Raw genomic sequence first — 22,696 nt, 5'->3', positions numbered from 1 at the left:
ATCTGAACTAAAATATAGGCGTTTTTGAATTTTCAAAAACTGAGCTTGTAAGAATTGAGCATGTCGACAGAAAGTGTTAGAATAAAAAAAAAATGTTCGCGGGAAAAAAATTAGTTAAAAATTACGGGTGATTTGCTTTCGCATGTTAAATCTTGCAAGAACGAACCATAAATTGCACAATAATAATTTTCGCAGCATAATTTTCGCAAATTGCAAAACAAATTTTCCAATTAGTCGAGAAAAACACAATTTTGGAACAATCTATTACGTCCCAGTTTATTGGATGGGACGTAATTTAGATCTTTTTTCAAACGGAACTTTCATTCAGAAAAATATTTTTATTAGAAAAATGGGTTTTTCTGTTTGGTATTGAAAGACATAACCTAAAACTGTCAAAAACAATTGGAAACTGAGCTCTAAGTCAAATTTTGCCCTCAGTCTAGTTTTACTCAAAACTTTTGTACCCAGATAGTTTTAGCAAAATTTATATATAAAGGAAAAGGAATTGGTTTATCAAAATTGCTTCATAACTTTTTGCGAAAAGTGTTTAATAGTTTGTACTCAACGAATGAAGACAGAAGAAAAGTTCAAAGCTTTTCGAACTGTGGGAAGCGTTGAACTTTTCTTCTGTTTTAGCTTCTCATTTTCATTTTAGGTAAAATAATACATCACAAAATTTCTTTTCGTTAAAACCTAGAAACTACAAAAACACATTTTTTCTCAACAACAAATTTCTCGCAGCGTATTTTTCGGGCCAGAAAAACTTCAAAGTCGCGGTAACATTTATTTGAGATGGCTGATGCGCTCAACACAAAAATATCCTCCATCAAATTTGCCATTGGTAGGAGCAGTAATAATATGGTCCAGAGTGGCCGTTGTAAAATAAATTAACAGATTCAGATAAAAAATTCATTTCATTAACCTAGATCACAAACATCACCAAATCTTTTATATAAATTTAACTTCTACTTTAAACTAGCAAACGACTTGGTAGCAGCGAATGGAAACAGTTTATTAATAATATGACTTTTTTAATACTTTTTATTAACCCCGACTACTTTTTCATAAACAAACTGCACTCCTCTGAATTTCACGTATTGAGCGATAGATCCATTCTGACTAGTTTTCCGATTTTGAGAGCTTCTTGGTTCTAAGGTGACCCATAACTGGACATCGGATTTTCTTTCAGACCTTCCGAATATTTTTGTGACATCAATTTTGATTGAGGCGGCAAAGGCGCTACTAGATTTGCCATCGTTCAAGTGAATATTTGAACCTATTGGAATTTTGCGTCCATAACTTGAATCTTTTTTCTCTTTTTCGACTGTTTGGTATTCGGATTTGAGACTAGATGTTGAGATTTTTTTCATAACCGTTGCATTGCTACTAATTGATGCTATGCTTTTGAAAGCAGCGCCGTTATCTTCTTTTACAACTTGACCTGGATTTGGTTGTTGACCTTTGTTCCCTGTTTCACCTTTGTCTCCTTCTTGAACTTTTCCGTTTTGATTGACAGTTGCTTCCAGATCAGCTTCACATTTGAGGTCTAGTCTCAAATCAGATTCCTTATTAGGAAATGTCATTTGGTGAACTTTTCCGATCAAGTTGTGATCAAATTCGGCTAATTGGTACACACAAATTGATAAATCTTCAGAAGTTATGGACATACTTTTGATTCCCAGAAGTTCCAGCTGAACCCTGAAAATTCGAAAAGATTAGCGATTGTAGCGTTAACCGTGGGAATTGTTATAGGTAAAAGAAAAAACGCAACCGCGCAATCGTAACCGTTGAGTTTTTGGTATGGGGGTAAACTTTTGCTAAAAGGGAATGAAGGCGCGAGGTAGTTAAAGTTATCCCATTATTGAGAAACAAAGTGAGTTAGGACCGAGTTGGTTAACTCATAGAGTAATTTCGGATAGGGTACACCGTCTGCTCGTCACGCTATCTTATTTTCGGCCGGATAGATTCGTGCAACTTCTTAGTCTAATACCGATCCTAATCTTACTCTTATACTATCTAGTCTCAGGTTGTTTAACTAGTCTCTGCTAGGCTCAATAGATCTAGGGTATACTGGTTTATTGCGGCTGCTGAAGTGCTCGGGAGAGTCCAACTAATTTCTAAGTTAAATTCAAATCTCTCTGGTGCTGAAATTACAAGTAACTTCAGCACTTACAAATAAGTGGGTTGTTAGTTAGATGGATCATGATTGGTTAATATTAAATACTTTACATTGGTAAAATATCTAAATTATCCAATCATAAAATGTAGTTTAGATCAGGTTCCACCCATCCGGGTTTTACAGAGTTTTTTAGAATGGTTCTTCTGCAATTCGAAGGATGGATGATGGACGTTGGTGTTTGGCGAACATCATATTTCTTCTGTTTCCTCTTTGTTAAAGAAGTTCCAGGAAGCTGGAGTTAGAGACATAAGACGTTGTGTCTTCTAGTGACAACGACTAAGTCTTTGCAACAAACTCAAATCTGATTTCAGAATGGTTTGCTATGTCAGGTTTTTTTGTTCTGCGTGGAGAACTTCTTTTGTGTCTGATCTTAGTTTGGGAATGGCGTGGAGATTGTGCGTGGAGGGGATGCCTGGTTACTCGGATCTGTACGTATACTTGAACATCGAGGTGGTCATTGGTCTAGTTCAATGAAGTCCTTTTCTGCGAAGTCAAGTCGTACTCTAAATCCTTTGAGTTGTGATTGTGAGTGGCATATCGATTGTGGTTGGCCATTCTCTCTCGAGCGTAGTGGGGTCGTTTTGTCTTTAGATGTTCGTCCTTGGTGTTGTATTCTGATCTATGTATTGCATAATGTAATTTACATTTTATAAAACATTTATTAGTTTAATATTTTTTAATTATGATTTTAGTTAGTTGTTTTCACAAAAACTTTTTGTTTTAGTTCGGTTATTTTGAAGAGTTACTCACACTTGAGTAGCTCTTATTAAAAATAGAGGTGTGGTCACAAAGCGTGGATGTAGCACGGTGGGTTAGGCCGGCTATAGAGCATGCTCAGGACGTCCTTCCTGGTGGGTTAGGCCAGGAGTGGGAGTATGATTTCATGCGGTTTTTGTGAGGGGTCCTGTTATGTGACAACGTTTTATGTTGGGTTTGTTGTGGTTTTTCTTATGTCTTGTTGGTTATGTTCTTTTTCCAAAAAGCAAATTGTTCGTGGTATGGGTTTGTCTTTCGACTTTTTTGTGTTTTATTATTTCTTTCTTAGACTTTATAATAGTCTTCAAAAGAATAAATTATCCAGTTTTAAACTGGGTTAATCCGGTTTGGGTACCGTTGGTTTCCTTTTCTTAGTCATGCTGTTATTCTATGATTTGTGGTATTTAGTAAGCTGCGTTGGTTAGTTTTGTTTAGTATATGATTCCTTTCCAACCGGGTTAAAGGAAGGTTTGAAACATGTTATTATATGTTAGAGTTGTTGAGTGTGAAAACTTGAAACTGAAATTCATTATTTTAAACAATTCTTCGTGGGCGAGCTGTGCGAGTGTGGATAGAATTTCTGTGCGAATGAATGAAAATATCAAAAGGTTAGTACTGCAATTGCATTTTATTAATTTACTGCATAGAATTTGGAAATTTACTGCTAATTATGGGGGAATTTTAAGTTACAAATTTTCATTATAATTAGATTTACTGCTTGTGGGGAAAATTTTAGAAATGAATTTACTGCATTGGTATTAAATTTATAAATTTATAAGTGTAAGAGATTAATAGAATTTTTGAAATCTGTTTGATGAAATTTGCGATTTTTATTTGTCTTTTGTGGTTTTTGTAGGTTATTGTCGGATGAAGGCTAAAAATCTAAAAAAAACATGGATAAAGTATGGTGAGTTTTTTAATATTTCAATTAGTTAGTTATATTCATTTAATTCATACTTACCTGTTAGTCGTCGGGGAAAAAACCGTGGGGGAAGATGTCGTGGATGAGATCGGAAGTTGTTAGTAGTTTAGCTAAGATGCGGATGATATTTTTAGTCTGAAGCAGTGGCCAAAGCAATTGAAGTGCCTTAATAGTGGTTAGTTCTTCAGTGCCAACTGCAAACTCATAAGGTGTGTTTTGGATTAGATTATATAATTTGTGATTGAATTTAGTGTTGTGGATGAATTCTAAAATTGGGATTTCTATAGGTTGTACAAACTCGTGCGGGATAAGGAAGGGTCGGGATTCTTCGGCGTTGAAGGTCTTGGTGATGGGACAGAAGATGTACATTTGGGTTATGGGATCATAATTGCGAAGAATACCATGAAGGTTAGTATCTTTAATGCAATATGTGAAATTTAGGAAAAATGGTGAAGTGTATTTGGAATTAATGAATTGAAAACGATGGTGTGGTTGTCTAGAGGGTGTGTGTAGGTCAAAGTGATTTTGGATGAAGCGATAATAACTATATGTGTGGGTTTGTTTAGTGCGCAACATAATATCGTGTGAGCAGTGTAAATCTCTTTCGTGTGGTGCAAGGAAATGAAAGGTTAGTGAAAATATTTGGAAGCGTTCTTTAAAACTTTCGTATGCTTGTGTGTCTGTTAGTGCTTCTGAAATAATGTGATCAAACTTTCGGTCGAAGATGTTTAGTGTAAATATATATGGTGTCTTGATGAAAAATTTCTCGGTAATTTGTGGATTAGCGAAGCGATCGTCGTCTAAGAATTGATCTTGGTTAGCTCTGATGATGTTGTGATCATAGTATTCGAGTGTATATTCGTTAGCTCTAGGTGCAGTGTGTGTTTTTAGTGATTTTTTATATCCAACGTAAGTAAATTGTCTAGCGGTTAGTGGTGTAGTGAGTCGATATAGCATGTCCGTATTTCGCTCTATATCGATGTGAGTGTTAGATAAAGGTAAGCAAAGAGGATTAGTAAAATGATAATATGAGGTCCAAGAGAGAGTGGGCATTAAAACGTATTCATCTACAAAGTTGCGTGTTTCGTTAGTGTCGTGGGGGGTGTTTAAGGTGTATTGTGGGAATGAGGGTAAGGTGATGGCTAAAAATTCTTTTGTGTTAGTATGCTTGGGGTGGTTGATGTATTCACGGGCTGTTCCTGGTTTTGCTGGGAAAGGATGGTTGGGGAACTTTCTTTTAAAAGTGCGGTAAGCTCTATTAGTGTTGAGTGAAGATTCAGTTGATGTGGATGACGGTGCTAATGATTCAGTATAATTTGAAGAGGGTGTAGGGGTAGGGGGGTTGGATGAATTTATTGTGGAGGAGATTTGGTTTATGGTTGGGGTATTAAGGTGGTAGGGTTGTTGTTGAAGGGTAATAAAATTATCTAGCTCTGGGGAGATTCGGGGGGTGTCTGGAGAATGAGATGATTGGTCAGAATGGTATGAGGAGTAGGTTGGGGTAACTTGGGAAGCATAAGAGGGTGTGGGAGTGATTGGGTCAGGGTTATTGGATAATATGGGTTGAAAAGGGGGTTGAGAAAAATTAGAAGAGTTATGAAAATTATTGGATGGGGATGGTTCTGAGTCGGCAAATTCATCGGGGGTTTCAATATTCGGGTTATTGAGTTGTGAGATGGAATATAAAACTGAGATGTGTGAATTAGTGTCGGAATTCATGCCTGATGTTACATTACTAGATGGAAAATCGGGTGGCGGAAAAGCAAAAAGTGGTATTATTGGGATTGGAGAGGTAAGATTGGTTGGGTGGGAATTTGATCGGTGTAGTGATCCAAGTTGGCGGCTCATCGTGGGTTAAAAAAATGATTATTTTGAGACTGAAAAGCGGTGGTATGGGGTTGTTCAATTATTTGTTCATAAGTATTATCATCTTGCGACTGGTGTGTCATTATATGTTGAATGGGACTTTGTGATGTGGTGAGTCGAAAATTTGGATTATGTGTGATGGCTAAATTTCGAAAATTTCGTGGGACTAGGGATAGTGGATGGTTATTTGGTAGGGGTGGTAATTGTGGTGCCGTTGGCGTTATGTCTACATTGTTATGTTCTTCGTCGTATGTATTTTGTCGTGTTGCTATTTTTGTGTTATATTCCTTTATTTGTGCGTCTAAAAGAATTTTGTTTATAGATGTAGAAAAGATTCCAAAAAATCCTGCAAAGAGTATGCGTGCTACACTTGCTTGTCGATTGACTTGTGTGTGTATAGCACATGTGTTGTAGATTCCTTTTAAAAGTGAGAAAAGAAATCCAATAAAGTTAAACATTGCGTATAAAATAGTCAATTTTTCTAAGATGTAGTAGGGCCATCCTAGAAAATCGAGGATCTCATTTTTGAGTGTAACAAAGCTAAAAATGTTAATTGGTGATATATCTTGGGGACGGTATTTTTCACCGTTTAGATATATATAATCTTTAATGTCTTTAAAATATCCGCTATAGTCTTGCGTGTAGATATCGGCAAATCCTGCGGTTTCTGCAAGTTTGCGTAAATTTTGGTCTATTGATTGTCTTTGTATAGTGTCCATTTGTGTTAATAATTCTTGGAATTGTTGTGTTCTAATGTGATGTTGAATATCTGATTTTGAATAGATTCCTATTGATTGTAAGTCTATATTTGGGTTTCGAGCAATAGCGCGAATGCTTTCTGGTGAAAATTTTTTGAGTGATTGCATTAATGTGGGATATGGAGTGAGAAGATAATATTTATTTTCATCAGGGTTTAGTTGTACTACATTGTGGCTGTTTTCTGATCCACATGGGACTGCGGTATCCCAGAAATAGGTTCTTCGTGAAAGTGTATCCACGAAATGTACTTTATTCTTATAAAAGATAGGGATTCTTCTATAACATCTTTTATCTTCAAAAACGTATAGTGGTGATATTTTTTTAGTACAAGTATAAAACCATAAAATGTTTCCTTCATAGTCTAAAAAATTTGATCTATTTCCTTTCGCATAGTTGGTGTAGTGTTTCTAATTCGGAGAGTGACATTTCTTGAAAAATTCGGCTAATTGTATAATCTAGTTTCATATCTAAATGAATATCATAGTGGATATTACCGAAATATGTAGTATTCATTAGTGATAATTCTTGTAAGCGTGTGCTTCTGGTGTCAAGGGGTTTTAGATGTCCACCAGGTTGTCCGTTGCTTTTTTCAAAATTAACTGGTATATAGGATGTTCCTTCGTTTAGAGGATGACCTGTGGCATATGGGTCGATTTTTACTTTTCCAGTGGTCATGTCGAATCCTTTTTCGTATTCAACTAATATTTCAGAGTATTGTGTTCTGTGAAGTGGATTCCTGTATTTACATGCAAGTTCTGTTTCTTGATATATTTGAAAACGTGTCAATTTATTTTCTATATTGTCTATGTTTCTAAAATTAGAACTTAGTTTTCGTGATGGATGGACTTGTTCATATGGAATTGATTGTATAAAATATTTTTCGTGAAATTTTATCATGCGAGCGTGTATTTTTGCTACTTGAAATGTTGTACATGTATCTTCGGGGAACCAAACAATTGTTGCTTGCGTTCTCGTTGTAGGGTCGCAATAACCTTGATCATTTTTACAAGGTAATCGGATTCCTTGATAGATCATTGTATTATCTGATAAATCTCGTGTTAGTTGTATTTTTTCGAGTTGTATTTTCCAATCGAAAAACATTATTTCTTGGTATCCTTTATTTTTTGTGTCTGCTTTGCAGTTTGATGGGTCATTTATACCAATGTGTGGTATCCAATGTTTATCGTGTAGGTCATAGGTTAATCGTCCGTGTGCGCCGTTATACGGGTATTTTTCGTCTAGTTTTATATGTCCTTGGTGTCTTTCAAGTTGTGATTGATGTACAGAGTCTGGAAAAACTTGAAAATTAACTAACTTTCTTTGGGAGTTTTTATTTCGTGTGATGTTTAGTCTAAGTAATTCATTTTTACAATCGTCGGGATTGAGATGTAAAAGACGTTCTATATTACTTTGATAGAATGATTCATGGTCAAGTCGGTTTTTGTTTCCGTTCGAGACTTGTGAACAATGTACTTTCTTTTCGGAAAATGTTGCTGTGAATTTATAACCTGTAACTGTTGTTGCTCGGGCTTTTGAATAGAGTGTTGCTATTACATCTGTGGTTTCTATAGCTTGTGGTTCTGTTTCACATTGTGATACTTGATTTATTGCATATTTATGTAGTGTTTTTTGTTCATTTTCTTCACAATCGTAATGTGTTACTAATAAATCTTGTGGTCCTGTACGAGGGGAAGGGTTTATGTTTTGATTTGAGATTACTAGAAAAAGGAGTTGGAGAAAAATTAATAATTTTAGAATATACATGTGTATGATAATCCTGAGTATGGATTATAAAATGTAATGTAGCCAATTGTGTTTTTGGTATATCTGTCGTATTTGTATATTACTTCAGTAGTTATAAACGGTGGTGGTAGTGATTGTGCTGTTATGTTAGGTGGATTTAATGGGTAGGGATGTTGGGTAATATTATTTAACTTAACTGTGATTTCAAACTTTAATTGTAAACTGTTTTGTTGGAGTATTTGAATATTGTGATCACGGATATCGTTGTGAATATCTTGGCGATATTGTAATCTATTAAGTGCCCAGTTATGAAGGCGGTTACTTTCTTGATGTTGTCCAAATAGTGGTGGAGGTGCTGTAAATGTATTCCAATCTAGTCTTAAAGGAATATTTATTGATGATTGTTCTCGATATCTGGCGTCGAGATTATTTGGAAAATTTAAGTTAAAAGGTGGTGGTGAAATCTGGCTTATTGATGGTGTTGATGGTAGTGATAATGTTTCTGGTAGTGATGAGGATGTTGTTGTATCCGTAGAAATATCTATTGGATTATTGACTAAATTTAATTCACCTTGTGTAAATGAATGTGTTGTCCAATATGGTAGTCGTGATGCCTGGTTTGGGGGGTTAAAGGGATTTTCACGTATTTGTTCAGATGTTGGTGTTGAACCTAAGTAATCTGATGGTAGGCTTGAGGTGCTACGTTGTGAAAGAAGTGTAGGGGTTTCTGGTAATATACCAATGGGGTTTTCTGGAGTGTTTTGTGATGGGGATTGAGGTATATCAAAATGAACTCGGGGAGTTTGAAAATTTCTGTTTCGTCGAGGATGTATAATTTGTCTATTTATTTCGACTGTATTTTGGTTTTGACTAGAATTTCTTATTCTATTTAGTTCTTGTGGTAGTGTTGGGTATAGGTTATATGTTGGTTCGCTTAAAGGTGCTTGTCGTTGAACTGGTTCTAGTGGTTCTGATAAACGAGCATGTCGTTCTTCAAAAGTGTATGGATTGTCTTGAAAAGAAATTCGTGTAGATGTTTGAGGATTTTGAGTAATTGAAGGTGGTGTTTGGTTATCTTGGGATGATGTCGGTGAAGACTGACTTTGTGACTGTTGGGTAGCAATTTTTGATAGTTTTTTGAATTATTACTTTAGTGAGAAATTTTGTGTTTATTATAATATTCTTCCAAAAAAAGAATTAGAAGGATTGTTGCTAGGGCAAATGTGAGGATTGCTTTCTTTATACATTTACATATTGTCAAAATGAGGGATGATAAGAATGCTATGAAAATTACAAACAATAAAAAAATATCGGTTCTACTGAAAATTGTTCGTATCATTTAGACAAGTTATATGACTCGTACCTGTGGATGTAATCAAGGGTTTTGGAAAGTTGGAGGAATAGTTCGAGTATAGTGTAGAAAATTAAAAAAATGTTACAAAAAATGACTAGGATTATTAGAAAAGATTCAAGTATATCAAAAAGAAATATTATAAAGGTTTCAAGTATTGTAAAAAAATGTTTAAGATTTATGAGTATTTGAGTAACTGATTGAGAGAAGAGCATTTAAGAAATGATCTCTTGGTCGAATATTTTTTTTGCTGTTTGAGGCGATTTTCAAGTGTGGTCGGATTATTTATTAGTTTTTTGACAAGTGGGTTGAGTTTTGTAAAAAATTGTTGGGGGCAATTTTCATGGTGACTGGGAGGTCGTCTTTTTCTTTATTTTTGTTTGTCAAATGATCCGGGGTATGGTGAGATTTTTATACTTTAGGCTAATTAAAATGTTCATTTTGTTACTTTAGGCTAAGTTAACAAATTTGCTTTGGGGGTATTCGTGGTCTGAGTTGGTGAAATATTGTTGATCTTTGGGTTATTAGATAAGGGAGGGGTACGGTATTATGGTGATATTTATTTTAGTTGTCAAGTTGGAGTGGTTTGCTTATTTTTGACCTGGAGGTCGTAAAGTTATAGTTATAGATGTGCCTGGAGTTCTATATGATTCGTCTAATTGGTCTTAGTTTGAGTTAGAGAAAGTGACGGATTGGATGAATCCTATTGGTTTATTTTGAACTAGAATCATTACGTACTTGTCAGCATGTTATTTTGAAAAATGTAAATGAAAAATGTTTTGAAGGTTTCAAGATAGTGAAGTATAATGTTAAAATTACTTTTGAAATTCCACTTTCTTTAAAATTTTAGATTGGGGGATGAATATTTTATAGTTTTTACGTGGTTGATTTCGGAGTCTTGTTGTTTTTCTATTTTCTGATTTGTCGATTTGTTCTTGGGGTATTATTTGTTCGGTCATTTTTCGATTTTTTCTTTGTTTTGGAGATTCTTTATGGTTTTGTGTATTGTTTTTGGTGGCGGTTGGTTTTGTGTTTTGATTTTCGGTGGGGTTATCATTTTGTTCTGTGTTTTTCAGATGTGGTTCATTTTGAATGATTTTTAATCCTGTGAAAGAATATAATTGAGTTAATTCGCGGAGTGCGTATTCTTTTGGGTAATAAGGTAATAGGTTGTTTCGATGTTGAACGATTTCTTTTTTGTTTGAGTCGGTAATTTTATATGTGACCTCAGTGGGTCTTGCAATTATTTGGTATGGTCCTTTTCGAAGGGGTTGTAATTTTTTAGAAATTCCCTTTTGAGTATTAAAATTAGGTATTAAAACAAATGTTCCAATTTTTAATTCGGAGGCTGGTGTAAAACGTGAATTGATTTGTTCATTAATGTTTTGTCTTTGTAATAACTTTTTTGTTATTTTTTGATAAATTTCATTGTGTTTTTTATCTCTATTTAGAATCCATTCGGTGTGTGTACCGGAGGCTAGTTTAAGAATTTGTGGGTGATGAAAATGATCTTCATCGTGTGTATGTAAAGGTAGGTTATAACAAATTGAGTCTTTATTTGGTTGACAATAACCTTGTGCGTTTTTATGAGAATTTGCTGTAAACATTATTGGTTTGCGTGGCTTTTGGTTAAAAACCATTTCGTATGGTGACATTCCTAAAGTTGTCGTAATTTGTGAATTATATGCTAAGGGAAATAATTTTACATCTGCTGACCATTCGGTATATTTTGTATCATTTCCGTTGATGATACATCTAAGATATTCTTGTAATGAACGGTTCATACCTTCGACTAAGCCGTTTGTCCAAGGTGCATGAGATGTACGTGGTTTGTGTTTAATGTTATATAAATGACATAGTGTGATAATTTCATTATTTATGAATTCTGTACCGTTGTCTGTAACTAAAATTTCTGGTAGTCCGAATTTTGCTATCCAGTGTTCATAGAGTGTTGTGTAAGCGTAATAAGCGTTACAATGTGGTACTGGGTTAAGTGCTACATAATGTGTAAATGCGTCAACAATTACCATAATGTAGGAGTTTCCTTCTGATGAGGGTGAAATTGGTCCTTTAGTATCAAATGAGATACGATGATTGAAGTACAAGCTTTGTCCTTTAAAATCTTGTTTTTGTGCTATTTGTTTTTGATTTGGGTAAGGTTTATTTAGTTGACATACTATACAGTCATTGCATAGTACTTTTATCCAAATTGGTGCATTTGGAAAGTAAAAATTTTGTATAAAATTTGAATAAGTTTTTTCTGATCCAGAGTGTCCTTTAATATTTTGTGTATGTGAAATATTAAAAGCTATAAGAATCATACTTAAAGGGAGACATGGAACTGTAGATTCATTCAGGTTATACTCTAAAAGGTCTGTATTTTCGTTAATTGTTGTGTTGTTAAATTTGCGAAAGTATCGGAGGAGTGTTTTGTTTCCTAGAATGGTTGAATCTGCTTTGATAGGTTTAGTTTTATATTTGTGCCATGATTTCAGTTGTCGAATTACTGGGTCAAGGTTTTGATATTGTTTCAGTGTTGAAATTGTAATTATTTCTGTTGGGGGAGAAAAATGTTTTCGATTTCTAATTTAGATAAGGGTATTGTATCAAGTGGATCGTGGAGGTCAAAAACTTGATTTATTGTGTATTTTGAATCATTTGTTTGTGGTCCTGATAAATTTATTTTATCAGTTAAATCTTCTTTTTCAATTAGTGGAAAATGGTCTTTCTTAGGCGGGTGTTGTTTTGTTCGTTTTTGTTGGGTGTTATTTTTTATCCATTGAGAATATGGGATTGGTTTGAAAGTTGATGTTCCAAGTAGATCAACTTCATAATGATTATTTTGACAATCTAAATAAAGTGGGAAATGTTGTAAATTATTTATTTGTGATTGTTCAATATCAGTTTTTACTGCATATTTGCATTCCAATCGGGGTGATGTTTCGTTTTCTGCAAGGTAGAATTTTATGTTTTTGGGTATTTCAACTGTTGTTTTTCGTGTAAGTAATTCAGGTGGTGTATTTCGACTTAAGGTGTCTGGTAATGCAAGATTTTTTCCTGCAGTCCAAACTATATGTAAGTTTGGAAATTTCATTAGAATTAGTTGAAATCTGTAAACTCGGTGGTTTGGGTTAGATTTTTGTGTAAAGAGAAAGATGATTGGTTTATGGTCTGTGAATAGAACTGTTGGATGTTTTGATCCAAGTATCAGAAATTCATATTCTGTCAGTGTATATATTATGGCTGTACATTCTCTCATTAGAGTTGAGAGTCGTAGCTCTGCTTGAGTGAATAATCGAGAATTTGCTGATATGAGGTTCATTTTATTTGTACCATTATGTGATTGTAATAGTGCTGCACCGATGCCAAAGTTCGAAGCATCGCACATTGCATAAAATGGTTGATTTGAATCTGGAATTGTGTTTGAAATTTGTTCAGTTAAAAGTTTCTTTACTTCTTCAAATCGTGTTTGATGTTCTGTGTTCCATTCAAAATTATTTTGTTGTCTAAGGATGTTATAAAATGGTCGTAGATATAATTGCATTTTATAAACATATTTACTTAAAAAGTTTAACATTCCAAGAAATTCTTGGATTTTCTTTTTATTTGTTGGTGGTTGAAGTTTTTGAATAGCGTCAATGCGTGATTTCAATGGAGTGATTGTTTTTCTTTCTATATTATGTCCTAAGAATTTAACTCTTGTCAAAAAGAAGTGTGATTTATCGGGGGCGGCCTTCAGATTTTCGTTCTGAAGTATTTGGTGATATTTTTCTAAAACATTGAACATCTCGTCTTTTGTTTGTGATTGCATAAAAACATCGTCTAAATAGGTGATTGCGTTTTTCTTGAGTATCAGTGGTCTAAAAATTTTGCTCATAAAAGCTGAAAATGCTGCTGGTCCTATGGATATTCCATAGAATAAGCGGTTGAATTCATATTGTTGGTTTCCGATAACAAATTGTGTTAAACGTCGTGATTGTTCATCTAGTGGCATTTGATTGTATGCACTATTCATATCGGCGGTTGTAAAGTATTTGCCGTTTATTTTTGTTAAAATAACTTGTATTGGTTCAATGGGCCAATTACATTTTGATTCATCTATGAGTGAATTGAGGTATCTAGCATCGAGAACGATTTTTAATGATTCTCCTTTAGCTAGAATGATAACGGGGTTGATAAATGTGTTGCCTTTTGGTTGTTCTTCTTTATTAACTGGTGATATAATGTTGTATTGTTCTAAAATATCGAGTAATCTGTTCACTTTATCATGTAAGTGAATTGGCACTTTACTTGCTCTCTGTTTTTTGAAAACTGCGTCTGGTTTTAACGGGAGATGTAGTGATGAACTGATTTTTCCAACATCGAATTTTGATGTTGCATAGACTGATGAATATTTAATTAGCTGTTTGGCTAATTTTTCGAATTCGTCTTGTGTTATTTGTGAATGTTGGAAATTAAACATTGTTAAAAATTTCTGTTGGTCCTCTGTGTAGTTACTTATGTTGAATGTAGGTTTGAAATATGGAGTTTTTGTGAAATAATCCGTATTTCTGTTTTCGTTACTTATTATATTATTTATAGATAATTCTTCATTAAGAATTGTAGATTGGCAAATATCTAGTAATTGGAGTATATTATTTACGCGATAGGCTTTTTCGTGTATTGGTGATATTGTAGCGTTGGTTTCACAATATCCTAAAAGTCCTAAAGGTAATGTTACTTGGTAAGGTGTGTTGTTATAGACATGTAAGGAAATGATATCGGAATTCGAATTTTTCAAATATTTTATGGATGAGATTGTGATTTTGAAAAATTTGTGAATAGGTTTGAATTCAAATTCTGACATATAAAATTTTTGTTTGTTTTGTTCTTTATCATATTGGTGAACTTGTTTGATTGAAAAATTATACATATTTCCTGATAGTGGTTTCAGGTGTTTTCTTTGTTGGTTAAATATCGGGTAGAATTTTGAAAAGAATGGTGGTTGTTTATTTAATCTTTGAAAAAATGTTAAGGATGTTTCTTTTGTTTTTGTATATTTATCTTTGATTAATATTTTACTATTTAGTATGTTAATTGTTGGTATATACTTCGAAATAAATGGTATTCCAATGATATTATATTTAATGTCAGTGATATGGAATATTTGTTTAAATGGCTTATTTAAAATTTTGCTTTGTTCCATTGTTCTGGTGGGGAGGAGAAATAATTGGATTTTTCCGTAGTTTATCAATGTTGATCCTTGTGCTGTTGCTAGTTTGCTGGAGGTTTCAAGAGGTGTTAGCTTTGGGTGTAAGGTTTTTATTTCATTCCATGTGGGGATGTTTATTATGTTTGATTCTGCTCCTGAATCAATTAAAAAATCTATTTCAAGGTCTGGTGGTTGAAATTCTTTATTTCTTGGGCTTTCTAAGAGAAATGGTATTGTCCAAATTTTTTCTTTGGGTTGTTCTTTTTGTATATTTTGATAAATGTGGTTTGTATTCAAGCATTTTGTTTTGGTATTTTTATTGGTTTGATTTGTAGTGTTAATCTCATTTGTTTCTTGTGTCGTTGGTGTGGAATTTATGGGTGTAGTGTAATAATTTTGAAGAAATTCTGATTGATTTTCATATATGTGTGATGGAAAGGGTTGTTCATATATGACAGATTCATAGTCATTTTCGACTTTTATCATATTGATAGAAAGAGTGTTTTCAGTATCACTTTCTGAATCTGATGATGTACAGTTTATTTGATTGAGTTGTAACGTATCAGTTACTGTGTCATCAATACCTGGAGGGTCTGATGTTGTTTCTGGATTTGACTGTACTTGATTGATTTGTCTTTGATGTTTAGGTGTACTACTTCTGTGGCGATTATTAGAATTATTATAGTTATTATTATTCCGGTGTGGTGATTGGGAATAATTTCTATAACGATTATTATAACTTGAGTGTCGATTTTGTGAATTATTTCGTGATCTGTTTTGGTAATTATTGTTTGGTCTGTTATAGTTCGATCTATTATATGAGTTATTCCTTGATTGATTGTTCGGGTAATTCTGGTTTCGGTTGTTTGAATAACTTCTATTTCGATTATAGGAGTAGTTTCTATTCCTATTGTATGATGAATTTCGTGATTGGTTGTTTGGATAGTAGTTATTTCTTGATTGGGAATTAGATCTAGAAACAAATCGTTGTGTATTTGAATTTGATCTGGAGTAGTTACTTCTACTATTTGGTCTATTATAGTGATTTTGTGATGAATTATGCGTGTTTCTTCGTTCTGGTGATCTTCCTCTATAACTTGAGTTATATGGTGATTGATTTCTTGTATAATTTGTATTGTTCGGGAGTGGTTTTCCTGAACTGTTGTTGCTGTAGACTGTTTTGTTCGGTAGGTTTTGATCTTTTTTCATGTATTGATAGAATGATTTATTTGGTTCTTTATATTTTTGAGGTTTATTTTGATTGTCTTGCTGTTTTTGTCTACATTCGGAAATACTATGTCCGTATCGTCGGCAATAATTACACCATTTTTTGAAAGATGGTTTGCCTTTAAAGTTCGGGTTCTTTTCGTAAATATTGAGTATTTCAGTGATTTTTTCAACGAGGTCTGTCTCTGATTCCTGTATATTATTTATATTAGTGGGAGTCGTTTCAATTCTATTAACGTATTGTAATTTCAGATTTTCCGTTTCTTCTAGTTTCATCGTGATTTCTGCTTGTTCTAATTTGTCTACTAGTTTTCGAAAATCTAAATCGGGTTCTCGAATTGAAGAAGGATGGGATGCTCTCTTTTTTATTGCTATTTTCCTTAATTGTGGTGTTAAGGTCATCATTAAGATTTCTGTCATCTTTGTGTTTTTATAGTCATGTGTATTTAATGAATATGCTTTTCGAACTAGTGTTTCGATTCGTACTGCTATTTGCTTGATGGTTTCGTTTGGTAATCTGCGAATTTCATTACATAAAACTCTTTGTTGTTGTTTGTTTCTTTCGGAGTCAAACATTTTTGAAAATTCCTGTGTAAACCTTTTCCAGTTTGATTTTATTTCTAGAGGTAGTACTGAAAACCATTTTTGGGCTGCGCCATCTAAGGTTGTTTGTATTAACGCTGTGCGTCGATGTATCCAATTTTGATGTAGTGGCGTATTAATTGGTTCAGGTCCAATATTTAAAATCAGGTTTGCTGTTACTGCATTTAAATAATCTTCTACAGAGTATTCAGGGTCTGTTCCTGTGAAAACCATTAAAGGTTTGTTTGATGTTATTGATGATCCACCCATAAGGTATGGATTCATTGTCATTTGTAATGATTCTGCTGCATTTGGCATTTGAGAAAAATTTGAAAGTTGGTTTCTTGTTATTTCATGTTGTTGGAGATAATATGGGAGTGGTATTTCATTTTGCATTTGTGATGCTTGATACGAGTGTGCAGTCATTGGATTTTGTTGTTGAATTGGTTGAAAAGATTGTGTATTAATTAAATTTTGTTGCTGAATTGGTTTTTGATGTTGTGCATCTATTGGTTGTGGAGAAAAATTTCTATGATTTGTACGTGTTTTCTGTATTCCTTGTCTACGATATTCTTGAGTATTTGGTGCAAATATATCTGGTTGTAAGAAATCATCATCTGAGGATAAATAATCCATTTGATAAGATGTCTGTTTTTTATTTTTATTTTGTTGAAAAAATGGGTAATTTTCACTGTGATCCTGTGGAGGATTTGTTTGGAAATTTATTGAATTAGGTTGGGTCATTGGGTTATCCCAATTTCGAGATCTTGTATATTGGTTAAAATTTCTTTGTGGTTGGTTATATGTTTTTGATGGATGTGTATAATTATAATTATGGTCTGCAAAGTTGTTTCTAGTGAATGTTTTGTGTGTTTTTGATGGTATTGTCATGGGTCTGTATGTTTGGTAATCCATATGTGAATATTTAGGGGCAACCGAAGGTTTAACGGTTGATTGTAAGGTTACCTGTGTTTGTGAAGGATTTTTATTTCTTGGTGTTGTTAAATTTGGGCGTATTGGTGAAATACTTTGTTGTGTAGTTGTTGTGTGTACAATTTCTTCATTTATGAAGTGTGATGGTGTCTGGATATCTTGTTGAGTAAGATTCCTAGTTCCATTGAGGTTTTCATTGTGTATAACTGAAGAGTTTAAACTATTATTTTGTGTATCGGGCAAAAATGTATTATAGTTTAATGGTGTTGCATCAATGGTTAATGGTATTACTTTTACATAATCTCTTATGTAAGATATCGTACTTATTGCTTGACTTGAGATTGATTGTGGGAAGCTTATAAATGCGGGATGAGACCATTCGGGGTCCCAAACATAATCTGATTGTTCTGTGATAGCGGTATCATCGTTCGAGTTTTGGGGTCTAAAATTTTTTCTTGCTTGTGCAATTAAATCAATATTGTGTGTGAAATAATCTATTATGAACCATGCCAAAATTTTTTGTAGATCGTGTTTTGTATGTTGTGAAACGTCGTCTTTCGTGAAATTTTCTTTAATGATGTTTAAATAACTAGAGAGTAGTGTGATTTCAGGTCGTACTCTTAAATGTTTAGATGTTTCTGTCGGTGAGACATTTGTTATTGGGATTTCGTTTTCTAATATCGAAATATAACTATATATTATTGCGAAAACTTCATTGGTGAATATGGAGTTTGCTCTTTGTGAGTTATGATATTGGATGCTTTTTATATATTCTGAAAAAACTTTTGAAAATTCTAAATCAAGATCGTCTGTTTGAATTGTATATTTTCTATTATTATGGTTTGGTGAGGTGAATTCTATGGAGTAGATTCCATACTGTTGTGTTATGTTGCATATATCTTTTAAGTAGTGGTCTATGATTTGTCTTTTGATTTTTACATCTGGGAACTCTGTTTTACATGGACTGATTCCGGGTTCAAATAAATTTAATAGTAAATTTTTGCAAAATATGTGCTGTCCTCTATCAGTGGTTGCATCTACTATAAAAGGAAAGATTTCATCATCATCTGGACTTTCTTCACCTGGGGTGTGCGTTGAGCTCATTTTTTCGTTCGATGACTGTTAATATGTAATTATTAATGTGTCGAATTGGTTGATTCCAATTGTATAAATGTACTGGTTTGTGTTTATACTGCTTTTTTATTCTTCTTTTTCCTCTTTTTGATGAATTTGAAGTTGTTTCTGAGTCAGAAAAATATAATTGATCGTGAAGTGGGTAATTTTTATCTATTGATTCTTTTAGTTTGTAAAGTTCGTCTAAACTGTTGGTTTCTGATTCTGAAAATGCGTTTCGATTTTTTGAAAATCTTTTTCGTGTTATTTGTCTTTGTTTCGCTATTATTTTTCTTTTTAGTGTTTGTCGTTTTGTTCGAATGTATCCAACTGTTTGTGTATGAGGTGTGATTACAAGGTCGTATTTCTTGTTATCTATTTCACAATTGTGTAAAACGATTGTTTGTTTATTTCCTAGGTTTTTAAATGACATAAGGTTTAGGATGACGGATGCAAAAGGTTGTTAAATGATTTCTATTTTCCTAAACTGTTAGTTCTTACGATTTTTTGGTTAGCTTAACCTGGGTCTATTTGTTCAGGGTTGGAGAGAAAAGTATATCGATTCCGAAGAATGATTTTTTACTTTCTCGTGGCTAGTATAAGTTAAGGTGTTAACTTACTTAATCTTACTTAGGGGTAGTGATTGTGTTCAAGGGTTGGAGAATAGTAAATCGATCCACAAGGTTCAGGTATAATTAGAACGCGAGTAGTTCGTTAGATACTATTTTAAACTTACTAAGTCTAAGATTTATCCTGGGTCTGGTAAGAGGGGGGGTCAAGTGAAGGATGAATAACCGAAGTTCTTCACTGTTTATACTAATTTGAATGATTAGTTTTGTTTAAAAATTTCTATTAGTTTTGGGTCTTTAGAAAGGGTTGGGTAGTGAATCGACGTTTGAGGTCGTTAGACACTAATTAAGTGGGTGGGGGAGAACAAAGTTGTTCTGTTTGATCCAAGGATAAGCCTTGATGATCAAATTTGAAATTTAGTTAAGTAGAAAATGATTTAAGATCCAAGGATAAGCCTTGATGATCTGGTTTTAAAATTAAGTGAATTTAAGTTTTAATAAAATTTTAATGTGTGTAAAGGAAAGATTTAGTGTTTTGATGATATTAGTGGGTTTATGATTGCTGTTATGTTTTAGGTGATGGAGCTGGAACAACAGGATGATTTATGATTACTAACCATTTATTGTCATGCTACTAATTTTTATTTTTTATTTTTCAATAAATATTTTTCAAACATGTTTTGTATATTACTGCAGAGTTTTAGGAAAACGATCTTAGATCTTTTTATCAATCGTTATTGTATATTAATAATTTTGTTTAGCGCCTGAAATGATTTTGAAGATTAACTTCAAGGTTTTATGTTTGCAAATGAAAATCTAAATTCATTGCCAGTAGTATTCTAAATATAAAAGTTTGTTCTGGTTTTTGCCTAACTATCATATAGCTATATGGCAAGTTTCTACTTTGTCGTATGTCGTCTCTGGTTCGAGGTCTTCTTCCAATTCCGGGTAGTTCTGTTATGGTTCGGAATATTGGCTCTGATCTATTGAATCGTAGAGACATTTCGATTAAATTATTGTCGTATAACATTTTGTAAATGTTTTTGTCTAATTTCTAATCTATTTTGGTTAATTCTAAGCTATTAAGGTCTTGTTCGAGACTTATGGTCGCACCAGATGAGTTAGGACCGAGTTGGTTAACTCATAGAGTAATTTCGGATAGGGTACACCGTCTGCTCGTCACGCTATCTTATTTTCGGCCGGATAGATTCGTGCAACTTCTTAGTCTAATACCGATCCTAATCTTACTCTTATACTATCTAGTCTCAGGTTGTTTAACTAGTCTCTGCTAGGCTCAATAGATCTAGGGTATACTGGTTTATTGCGGCTGCTGAAGTGCTCGGGAGAGTCCAACTAATTTCTAAGTTAAATTCAAATCTCTCTGGTGCTGAAATTACAAGTAACTTCAGCACTTACAAATAAGTGGGTTGTTAGTTAGATGGATCATGATTGGTTAATATTAAATACTTTACATTGGTAAAATATCTAAATTATCCAATCATAAAATGTAGTTTAGATCAGGTTCCAAAAGTTATTCTGGAATTTTTCAAGATTCTGGATCACATTTTGAACCAACGAGAAATGGAGATGAACTTTTTTTATTAGTTAGGAGAGAAATTTCAGCCAATCAAATTGAAACCATATAATCCCAAGATCACTCCATAAATCAAGTTTTAAATTTTATGGTTATAATTAGTTAACAAAAACAAATGTAAAAAAAACTTGACTACTTTGATTTTTTAACAAATTCTCCAAATCAAATATTTTCTTGAATTTTCTCCCTTTATTACTTTCACCGTTTTTTTGATAAAAAACTTAAAACGTTCGCTTTGAGGCTGAGAGTTTTTGTTTTTTTTTTGAGAAAACATGTTCAGAATGAAGTCAATTTTGTCTTACTCGGCGTGCTATTTTTGCGACTTATTCGAGGTTTTTTGAGCCCATTTAAAGCGATGCAGCATTATATTTTGTTCAGATCACTACACTAATTTCCTTAAGAGTTTTCTTTTCATAAATTTATTTCAAGATGTATGAATTGTCTTAGATGAACTGACAAGATGTTTTTGTAAAATTATAAATCTAAATTTTGAAGACCCGGACTGAACCTGAGTTTGCGTTGCGTGATGGTTTCTGGCCCGTCGAAGTCAGAGATCCAGATGTATATTCCGGAATTGATGCAGAAGCCGGGGTTGGTGATGGACCCAAACTGGCTGGCCCGAACTGACCCGAGCAGATAAGTCAGTTCACCCTCGATCAGCACCTGAATAGGAAAATCGTGAAAACCGGGGAAAAAAAACCTTAGAAAAGATTTCCAAGACATTCTTTTTGGTCTGTTTTATTTTTGTTGAATAGTTAGCCTGTGGCGCCGAAAAAAGAATGTTTTCAAGATATTTAAAAAATCTGGAAAATCAGCTTGGTCAATTTGAAAAACGTTGGAAGTCTTTAGAAGGCCTCTTCTCGAGAAAAACCTAGATCCGCTCGTGTTTCAAATCAACAAGGCTATTGTTATTGCTCAAGATGTTGGATGATGTTACTTCACTTCAAAACAGTTTGAACATACGAGTATTTCAAAACAGATACGAGTATTTTTTAACCCATTGTTTAACCTTCAATTATTAATTTTTTTGTTATTTTTCATTTTTGGCTTAATTAAATTTTTCTAAACTTAAATTTTCGTTAATTAAAACGTTTTGACTACAAGAACAAGGACCGACATAGGAGCTGTTCAGCTCATAACACCTACTGTTTAATGAACTACTTGCTACTTTTTTAAAATTATTTTCCCTTTTTTTCAGTTATTAACCTATTTTGTTCACACCTGTTTTGTGAGTAGGTTCTCCAGTGAGTCTATGGTGGGGAGGAATGCCTTCTGGAACAGATTGGGCGCTTGCCATTTGTACACTGGGTGTATGGTCCATGCACACTTGGATGGCCTTGAGGCATACTTCAAAGTCGTTTGTGGATCGCTCTCTGCCGCTGCCAGTGCTGCCATCGTTCTTTCTCTGTCCTGTTTCAGCAATCTTTCTAAATGTAAAACAGGAAAAAATCAATAAAAAGCTTGACAATAGTCAGTCCGAAGTCGAGATGCCTTTGCCGCTCAAAATAAACAGCCATAAAAAATGTCGAAAACCTCTTTAATCTGTATTTTTTCGCTCATGCTGAACTTTTAATTTCTGTTCTTTGCCCAGTCTGTCTAGACGCAAAAAAAAACGTAAATTTATTGCCTCAGCCGGCAAAAGAAACAGAAATTAGAAAATCAAACACACCATAATTCGTTTTTGTAGCTCAAGGTGGAACTTTTTCTTTTTTGCTTTTTCATTATTTTTCCATGTGTAGAAAACGAGAAATTTAGTAGTGCTTTATCCTAATTTAAATGGAATTAATATGCCTTCGCCGTGCAAAAAAAAAACCGATTAAAATTTTAAAAGCATCCATAGTCCGTGTTTTTGCTCAAGGTGGAATTTTTCTCTCTAATGTTTCATCATTTTATTAATGAAAAACGGAAGAA

The 22,696-nt window shown here is 33.5% G+C and overlaps 1 protein-coding gene across 1 annotated transcript in view; it reads right to left on the bottom strand.

The window, feature by feature from the left end:
* Window positions 1–877: 877 nt before the first annotated feature.
* LOC134851228 (uncharacterized) overlaps window positions 878–22,696 on the bottom strand; it is a 43,008-nt gene continuing 21,189 nt past the window's right edge. Inside the window, exons 6-8 of the mRNA XM_063867218.1 lie at window positions 22,007–22,212; window positions 21,294–21,448; window positions 878–1,698 (exon numbers count right to left, since the gene is read on the bottom strand). Of these exons, the coding sequence (XP_063723288.1) occupies window positions 1,032–1,698; window positions 21,294–21,448; window positions 22,007–22,212 (1,028 nt within the window). The 3' untranslated portion in view covers window positions 878–1,031. The remainder of the gene's footprint in view (window positions 1,699–21,293; window positions 21,449–22,006; window positions 22,213–22,696) is intronic.

Source organism: Symsagittifera roscoffensis, chromosome 7 (assembly GCF_963678635.1).
Source record: "Symsagittifera roscoffensis chromosome 7, txSymRosc1.1, whole genome shotgun sequence".
Taxonomy (NCBI): domain Eukaryota; kingdom Metazoa; phylum Xenacoelomorpha; order Acoela; family Convolutidae; genus Symsagittifera; species Symsagittifera roscoffensis.
Note: the sequence above shows the minus strand (reverse complement) of the source record. Positions and strands in the feature narration are given on the sequence as shown.